At 33.0% G+C, this 10,168-nt stretch overlaps 1 protein-coding gene across 1 annotated transcript; it reads right to left on the reverse strand.

Annotated features, from left to right (window-relative positions):
* Positions 1–2,382: 2,382 nt before the first annotated feature.
* On the reverse strand, positions 2,383–3,227 carry LOC119603997. The gene is made up of 2 exons (XM_037956309.1): positions 2,729–3,227; positions 2,383–2,668 (listed from the first exon to the last, which is right to left on the reverse strand). Exons 1-2 carry the CDS (start codon positions 3,150–3,152, stop codon positions 2,418–2,420), a joined length of 675 nt encoding a protein of 224 aa, XP_037812237.1. The 5' UTR covers positions 3,153–3,227; the 3' UTR covers positions 2,383–2,417.
* Between the last annotated feature and the right edge of the window lie 6,941 nt (positions 3,228–10,168).

Here is a 10,168-nt window from a genome sequence, read left to right on the forward strand (position 1 = left end):
GAAAGAATGGCCTAGTATAATGAATATTCCATTAACTAGTCTATGGATTAGACAATTGTCTAGCCTATTGACTATTCTATGGACTAGTCTATGAAATATAGAACAGACTAGTCTATCGACTATTGACTCATCGATTAACTCCTTTATTGAGTAGTCTTTTGACTTGTCTATGGAGTAGACTATGGACTAGTCCAAGGAGTAATTATTTGAATTATCTATTGACAAGTATATAAAATAGAGAATAGACTATTGAGTAGTCTTTTGACTAGCCCATGGATCAGTTTTTTGACTAGTCTGTAGAATAGTCTATAGACGAGTATACGAAATAGGGAATTGACTAATCTATTGAATATTTTATTGAGTAGTCCATGGACTATTCTATTGACTGGTCTATTAACTAATCTATGGAGTAGTGTTTTGTGTAGTCCATGCAGTAATTTTTGACTAGTCTATTGACGAGTCTACGAACTAGAGAATATACTATTCTATTAACTACGTTATTGAGTAGACTATAGACTAGTCCACTGAGTTGTCATTTGACTAGTCTATTGGGACTACGAAATAGAGAATAAACTATTCTATTAATGAAGCTATTGACTATTCTATTCTAGGTCTATGGATTAGTCATTTGAGTAGTCTATTAACTAGTTTGTGGACGAGTCTATAAACTAGAGAAACTAGTTTATTGACTATTCTAAAAACCGGACTATTGTTTAGTCTATTGACTATTCTTTGGACTAGTCTATTAACTACTCTGTGGAGTAGCCTTTTGACTAGTATATTAACTGGAGAATAGAGGTACTGTGGTACATTTCGATTCTAATATATAGTCCCTATATATAGATATAGATTTAGTCCGAACATAAAAATGGGTTTCCTTTTTATATTCCCATTTGTAACACTAATGAACATCAGTTGAATGGTTCGGGAAAATATATATATAAATTCAGGGTCCCTATCCCTGAGGCAATCTAGCCTTATCCATTGGATTTTAAATGCAATGCTCTAGAAACTAAATGGCAGACATGTGCGATAAGTATTCCCAGAATTCAGTAGAAATTATGATAAAATTCACAATAGACCTAGGAGCCCATAAAAGGGGCTTTTACCGAAATCACATAGCTTTTATTCATAAAATATTAATGCAATTCAGCGAAAAAGTAATAAATGAGTAATATAATGAATCGCGACAAAAATTCAGAAGAATATAACATTCTTCATTATTGACCCTTAAATTGCTATTAAATATGATATTTATGATCATTAAAAGAATAACATTTATGAACCAAAGTCAACAGTATTTGCTAGAATTAATAATTCGCTTTATAGGGAATCATCATCAGACATCATTTAGCTGGATCATAAAGTGATTCTGAGCTAAGATTTAAAACAAGTAATTCAAAATATAAAATTGAAATGAGAAAATTAATATATGAATATTTTACGCACAATTTTAAGTATTTCTAAATTTGACCTTTAACCTCATTGATTTTAAACAAAACGAACATAACTTCTGTAATAAATAATTTAATAATAACAAAAAACGAAAAATGTAATTCAACTTTATAACTTTAATATAAAAACCACTTTAATACATCTTGACTGCTCCACTCAAGGCCTTTCCAATCCGAAATAAAGTAAAATACTGATACATAGGTTAGGGACTTAATGGTTTCACCTCATTATCTAATTATGGATTAAGAATCCATTTGTACTCCTTATTGGTTTTGATCAAGATCAACCATCAGGTATAACCACCGTCTTTTCAGATCTCATATCTTATTTTGATTAGTTTTCTTAATCCAGCGACTGCTGCCGTAATTGCTGTCTGAGTTTCGAAGAATTGTCCGCTTCCCATATGTATTGCTGTTTCTTCGATTCGATTTTATGTTTTAATTTTTGTGTGGCTTCCAGTTTTGCAAAGCGATCTAAGCGATATTGTTTAGCGACACTATATAACAGCCATAATACATAGAATGCTAGGACTATAATTGTGGTCCAGAATAAATGAGTTAAATTTTGGAAATTTATACAAATTGTCATTTTTCTTTTTTTAGTTTTTTTTTTTCGGTTTTGTTTTGATTTACTGAAACCGCACCCTACATTATAGTAAAAAAGCATATGAGACTTGAATCAATACCAAAGTTTTGGGCACAGGAATTGAGATCGAACATCTGGTAAAAATTAAAAAACACCATTATAAGTTCAGAACTAATAAAATATTTGAACATTTTCATTAAAGAAGAAATATTTTTGCGATATTTTGGGAATGTTACCTCGTCTTCATAACTCATAATTAAAAATAAAAAATAAAATCGCAATTTTACATAAATTTACATTTACATTTTTACCAATTTAACGATTAACAACACAATATAAAAATTACAAAAAACAGATGAAAATTGTTTAAAAATAACTCAATGACGCGGTAGGGTCTCAAAAGGCATTATTATACCAGTGGGTAATATAACAAATATAATTTTTGAAGCTCTACAGGTGTCGAATTTTGTGGGATGAGTTGTTATACTGGAATTTTTAAATATTTCATACACTTGACAACCATTCGAATAGTTTTCGACTTTAGTCCACAACCAATGTGGTTCAATAATAGGCGTGGTCATGGTTGAGGGCAATGCCAATGACAACTTCTCCTTAAGTTTGCGACAAGCTAAGGAGCACAAGGAAAATGATCTTTTTAAAACTCTCAAAGGTATGCCAACTTTTTTACTTTCTTGTCTGCTCGAATTTTCTTTTATACATTTTCTCGGACTTAGTTTGGAATCGCGAAAAATTAAACTTTTCTGCGAACACACATCATCAAATTGACAACATTTGCAATTTTGAATCACACTGTAGGTTGGTGAATTTCTAACTAAACATTTCTCAAGCACCTTACGATCTTTACAAAATGATTCAAATTTTACCACTGAGGAACAACCACTTTTGCTAGCTTCCTCTATGGAGGAATATTCGGAATTGAAATATTTTTGTACTCTACCGCCTCCAAAGAAAAATAAAACTCGATCTATGCCTGACATCAGGGGCTCATCGGGAAATGGTCCGAAAGCATCGTAAACAGGAAGTTGTGTTTTCTTGAAGGTTTTGGCATATAATGAACATTTCGGAATGACCGTTTGCGATTTGCAGTGCATGTTTATAGATAAAAATAATATTTATTATGAAATAAAATAATTGTTTATTTTTAATAATTTTAAAAACTAAATAGAAAGAAATTTGGTAATTAAATTCAAATACACTGAACGAATTTATATGTAAATGTTTACTTCCGAATGGGGAAACAATATAAAAATGAAACTCGATAGGCTACACTTTAGACTAGACCTTAGAATAGACTAGACTATAGACTAGACTATAGACTAGACTATAGACTAGACTATAGACTAGACTATAGACTAGACTATAGACTAGACTATAGACTAGACTATAGACTAGACTATAGACTAGACTATAGACTAGACTATAGACTAGACTATAGACTAGACTATAGACTAGACTATAGACTAGACTAGACTAGACTATAGACTAGACTAGACTAGACTAGACTAGACTAGACTAGACTAGACTAGACTATAGACTAGACTATAGACTAGACTATAGACTAGACTATAGACTAGACTATAGACTAGACCATAGACTAGACTATAGACTAGACTATAGACTAGACTATAGACTAGACTATAGACTAGACTATAGACTAGACTATAGACTAGACTATAGACTAGTCTATAGACTAGACTATAGACTAGACTATAGACTAGACAATTGACTAGACTATAGACTAGACTATAGACTAGACTATAGACTAGACTATAGACTAGACTATAGACTAGACTATAGACTAGACTATAGACTAGACTATAGACTAGACTATAGACTAGACTATAGACTAGACTATAGACTAGACTATAGCCTAGACTATAGACTAGACTATAGACTAGACTATAGACTAGACTATAGACTAGACTATAGACTAGACTATAGACTAGACAATTGACTAGACTATAGACTAGACTATAGACTAGACTATAGACTAGACTATAGACTAGACTATAGACTACACAATAGACTAGACTATAGACTAGACTATAGACTAGACTATAGACTAGACTATAGACTAGACTATAGACTAGACTATAGACTAGACTATAGACTAGACTATAGACTACACAATAGACTAGACTATAGACTAGACTATAGACTAGACTATAGACTAGTCTATAGACTGGACTATAGACTAGACTATAGACTAGACTAGACTACAGACTAGACTAGACTAGACTAGACTAGACTAGACTAGACTAGACTAGACTATAGACTATAGACTATAGACTATAGACTATAGACTATAGACTATAGACTATAGACTAGGCTAGACTAGACTAGACTATAGACTAGACTAGACTAGACTAGACTAGACTAGACTAGACTAGACTAGACTAGACTAGACTAGACTAGACTAGACTAGACTAGACTAGACTAGACTAGACTAGACTAGACTAGACTAGACTAGACTAGACTAGACTAGACTAGACTATAGACTAGACTATAGACTAGACTATAGACTAGACTATAGACTAGACTATAGACTAGACTATAGACTAGACTATAGACTAGACTATAGACTAGACTATAGACTAGACTATAGCCTAGACTATAGACTAGACTATAGACTAGACTATAGACTAGACTATAGACTAGACTATAGACTAGACTATAGACTAGACTATAGACTAGACTATAGACTAGACTATAGACTAGACTATAGACTAGACTATAGACTAGACTATAGACTAGACTATAGACTAGACTATAGACTAGACTATAGACTATACTATAGACTAGACTATAGACTAGACTATAGACTAGACTAGCCTAGACTATAGACTAGACTATAGACTAGACTATAGACTAGACTATAGCCTAGACTATAGACTAGACTATAGACTAGACTATAGACTAGACTATAGACTAGACTATAGACTAGACTATAGACTAGACAATAGACTAGACTATAGACTAGACTATAGACTAGACTATACTAGACTATAGACTAGACTATAGACTAGACTATAGACTAGACTATAGACTAGACTATAGACTAGACTATAGACTAGACTATAGACTAGACTATAGACTAGACTATAGACTAGACTATAGACTAGACTATAGACTAGACTATAGACTAGACTATAGACTAAGACTATAGACTAGACTAAGACTAGACTATAGACTAGACTATAGACTACTATAGACTAGACTATAGACTAGACTAGACTATAGACTAGACTATAGACTAGACTATAGACTAGACTATAGACTAGACTAGACTAGACTATACTAGACTAGACTATAGACTAGACATAGACTAGACTATAGACTAGACTATAGACTAGACTATAGACTAGACTATAGACTAGACTATAGACCTAGACTATAGACTAGACTATGACTAGACATAGACTAGACTATAGACTAGACATAGACTAGACTATAGACTAGACTATAGACTAGACTAGACTAATAGACTAGACTAGACTATACTAGACTATAGACTAGACTATAGACTAGACTATAGACTAGACTATAGACTAGACTATAGACTAGACTATAGACTAGACTATAGACTAGACTATAGACTAGACTAGAGACTAGACTATAGACTACTAGACTAGACTAGACTAGACTAGACTATAGACTAGACTATAGACTAGACTATAGACTAGACTATAGACTAGACTATAGGACTAGACTATAGGACTAGACTATACTAGACTATAGACTATGGACTAGACTATAGACTAGAATACTCTAATTGATTGAGACTCTCCCTCTAAAATTTCCTGTCATGTTTGCTGTTGATTTATTGTCATACATTTACCACAATCGTAAATTTTAAACTGATTTGAAAAACATAATGGGATCACATACACTTGGTCCTTTCTATTTTTTAAACAACCTTTATTACATTAAGAAGATTAATTTTTATGTTCTAATTTTTACATTTTTTTTTTTTTCAAATCAAAGTTTTGGCAATTTTTTTTAAGAAACAGAATCACTCAACCTTTTAAAAATAAAAACCACCACTAAATATTTTCCTTTTTACATGTCTTTATGGCTCATTGTGTCAATGTATCAGTGAACAAAAATACATACGTACATATGTCTGTAACACACATCCTTTAAGGATATTTAGGGAAAGAGCAAAAAAAACTTAAAATTGAAAGCAGCAATAAATAAAAATCGAACAAATTAAGCTATAAATTACAACAATATTTATGAAACTGAAATCAAGGACATTTTTAAAATAATAGAAATTTTAAATTGTCAAATCAAATATCCTTTTTTTGTCATATAAAAAAATACATAAACGTCTTAAATTTTTCTTTACATTTTCCTTCTAAATGTAATTACTTTTTGTAGACCTTTAGGGAATAATGCCAACGTATAATCATTAATCAGTAGTTAATGTCCAACTTTTTTCTTCCAGTTTTTTTTATCCTAAAACTTCCTCTATTTACTGGTAATTTTGTATTATTTTTTCACACCTTTTTCCAAGTTTAATATTATCCTGTATTTTTTTCCTGTTCTTTTTCGTTTTATTGTTTATTAAGTAAATTAAATATCCTCTTTTTTCCGTCCGTTTCCTTTTTGCTGTTGTCTTTAAACATCTTAGTTCTTAACCTTTAATATCACCCAAGTCGAGAACAATGCAGAGACAATAGTAATTTTTGTCATTTCCTTAATAGAAATTTTATCTTTTCTTCAAAATCACTGTAACGAAGATGAAAAAATAGAAAAATAGAATAAACACACAATATAAAGCAGCTTAATGATAATCTCTTTAACATCTGATAAATACTTAACGTATGCTATAGTGACCAAAAACGATTCTTAAGGGGGGACCAATATTAAAGTGGGAAATTTTTAGATTTTATAAGAAACTACATTTTTTAATTTCAGTTGTGTTATAAATTTAAAAAAAAATGTATCCTTTTGATATTCTCCTACATAACTCTTCGGATCCCTTAACACTTTACACTCTTCCCAGGCCATCTAGAATTGTGCGTCTCTAAATTATGATTTACAACAGTCGAGCTTGAAGTGGTATCAGTGGCTCTTCTAAAATCGCCAACGCCTCCTGGATTACCTCACTTAAAACCGTGTTAATTTCCAATTTATTTTCCAGCTACTTTACAATTCTGTTCAAAATCTAAAATTTTATAGAGGGAAAGAACAATTTCTGGAGTCTATTAAATTTATCATTATTATACTCAAAGTCCGACAACATTTCACCCTTGCCACCATATAAGGTCCATTTTCAAAATCGCAATAAAACTTGGTTTTAACAGTTTATAATGGTATATTAATTTATTACAATCGGTCTAAATTTAATCCTTCATTAGTTAGTTAGTTAGTTAGTTTAGTTAGTTAGTTAGTTAGTTAGTTAGTTAGTTAGTTAGTTAGTTAGTTAGTTAGTTAGTTAGTTAGTTAGTTAGTTAGTTAGTTAGTTAGTAGTTAGTTTAGTTAGTTTAGTTAGTTAGTTAGTTAGTTAGTTAGTTAGTTAGTTAGTTAGTTAGTTAGTTAGTTAGTTAGTTAGTTAGTTCGTTCGTTAGTTCGTTAGTTCGTTCGTTCGTTTCGTTTCGTTCGTTCGTTCGTTAGTTAGTTCGTTCGTTCGTAGTTCGTTCGTTCGTTCGTTCGTTCGTTCGTTCGTTCGTTCGTTCGTTCGTTCGTTCGTTCGTTCGTTCGTTCGTTCGTTCGTTCGTTCGTTCGTTCGTTCGTTCGTTCGTTCGTTCTTCGTTCGTTCGTTCGTTCGTTAGTTCGTTCGTTCGTTCGTTCGTTCGTTCGTTCGTTCGTTCGTTCGTTCGTTCGTTCGTTTCGTTCGTTCGTTCGTTCGTTCGTTCGTTCGTTCGTTCGTTCGTTCGTTCGTATCGTTCGTTCGTCGTTCGATTCGTTCGTCGTTCGTTCGTTCGTTCGTTCGTTCGTTCGTTCGTCGTTCGTTCGTTCGTTCGTTCGTTCGTTCGTTCGTTCGTTCGTTCGTTCGTTCGTTCGTTCGATTCGTTCGTTCGTTCGTTCGTTCGTTCGTTCGTTCGTTCGTTCGTTCGTTCGTTCGTTCGTTCGTTCTTTCGTTCGTTCGTTCGTTCTTTCAGTTCGTTCGTTTCGTTCGTTTTCGTTCGTTCGTTCGTTAGTTCGTTCGTTCGTTCGTTCGTTCGTTCGTTCGTTTCGTTCGTTCGTTCGTTCGTTTCGTTCGTTCGTTCGTTCGTTCGTTCGTTCGTTCGTTCGTTCGTTCGTTCGTTCGTTCGTTCTTCGTTCGTTCGTTCGTTAGTTCGTTCGTTCGTTCGTTCGTTCGTTCGTTCGTGTTCGTTCGTTCGTTCGTTCGTTCGTTTCGTTCGTTCGTTCGTTCGTTCGTTGTTCGTTCGTTCTTCGTTCGTTCGTTCGTTCGTTCGTTCGTTCGTTCGTTCGTTCGTTCGTTCGTTCGTTCGTTCGTTCGTTCGTTCGTTCGTTCGTTCGTTCGTTCGTTCGTTCGTTTCGTTCGTTTCGTTTCGTTCGTCGTTTTCGTTCGTTCGTTCGTTCGTTTCGTTGTTCGTTCGTTCGTTCGTTTCGTTCGTTCGTTCGTTCGTTCGTTCGTTCGTTCGTTCGTTCGTTAGTCGTTCGTTCGTTCGTTCGTTTCGTTTCGTTCGTTTCGTTCGTTCGTTCGTCGTTCGTTTTCGTTCGTTCGTTCGTTTTCGTTCGTTCGTTCGTTCGTTCGTTCGTTCGTTCGTTCGTTCGTTCGTTCGTTCGTTCGTTCTTCGTTCGTTCGTTCGTTCGTTTCGTCTCGTTCGTTCGTTTCGTTCGTTCGTTCGTTCGTTCGTTCGTTCGTTTTCGTTGTCGTCGTTCGTTTCGTTGTTTCGTTCGTTCGTTTCGTTCGTTTCTTTTTCGTCGTTCGTTTCGTTTTCGTTCCGGCGTTCCTGTCCTGTTCCTCTGGTTTCTCCCTCTTTCCTTTTTTTCCCCCTCCTCCCCTCTCTCCCTGTCTGCTCTCCCTCTCCTCCCTCCGCGACAAAAGTCATGGATACAAACAAATGTTCGTACATATTTATAATCATATCACCTTCCAGTCGATTAAACCAAGGCATCCCTATAATAAGTTTTTCCCTTGTTTAAATGTTTTCAGTCATATAAAACTCCTCAATCTCTTCCTCATGACAATTTAAGTGTTTGTATGATGAGCATGTAGTTTGCTGATGATTATCAACAAAAAAGATGTCTGGAAGCTCTATTAATGTTACCATGACGAAAAATCTGTTTTGTTGCAACAAAAGAGAAAAATAAAAATAAAGGATAATATTTTAATGCTTTATTTATAGGCACAATTTAAAGTTTCTTTTGTCATATAAAGAGAAAATAGGTAAAATATGTATGTATTTTTAAGATCCAAATTATATACATATCTTCAAATTCTATATACTCTAATTTTGTTACTATCGAAATAATGACCTAATTTTATAATCAGTAATGATAAAAGTATAGTTTTGACAGCTTTAACTTTAAATATAATGATATATCTGTGTTATATTATTACCGCCTAGTTATCATGCTTTTGCTATCCATTCAATACTGTTGACTTAACATTCAAATGATTCATCGGATCCGTCACAAATCTGATAACAAGTCAAACAGATATGTTTCCTATTAGACATGAATCCATGTTCACACAGATAAAGTTCTTAGAAAATATTATAGTTATTTGAAAATATATCAGCCAAACGAAAGGGCCCAGCCTAATATACGTAAATAATACAGAAATGATATTGCAAAAAAAAAAAACATCTGTTAATATTTCTATTAATCAATTTTATATTGCTTAATAGTAAACATGTTTTTTTTAGGAGTTTTCATAGCACATTCAATTAAAACTTATTTCCAATATAATAAATTCTATATTAAACATTATCTTATCGCCAAACTATTAAACACTTGAGTTTTTTAGTTAAACTTTTATACTAAATTTGAAATATTTTTAACTAAAATTTTCATAGCAGCTATGAACGACTAAAGCAATATGTTATTATAGAAATCAATCATATTTTTTTGTGCTTTAATCTATAAGGTAAAATGTTAAACATTTAGCAGAGTACTTGTTATATGTGTTAAAGCCTTAATATGGTTAATT

The sequence above is a fragment of the Lucilia sericata genome, unplaced genomic scaffold (assembly GCF_015586225.1).
Source record: "Lucilia sericata isolate MDLA Ls3-8-SP2 unplaced genomic scaffold, ASM1558622v1 Contig000351F_arrow, whole genome shotgun sequence".
Classification (NCBI taxonomy): Eukaryota; Metazoa; Arthropoda; class Insecta; order Diptera; family Calliphoridae; genus Lucilia; species Lucilia sericata.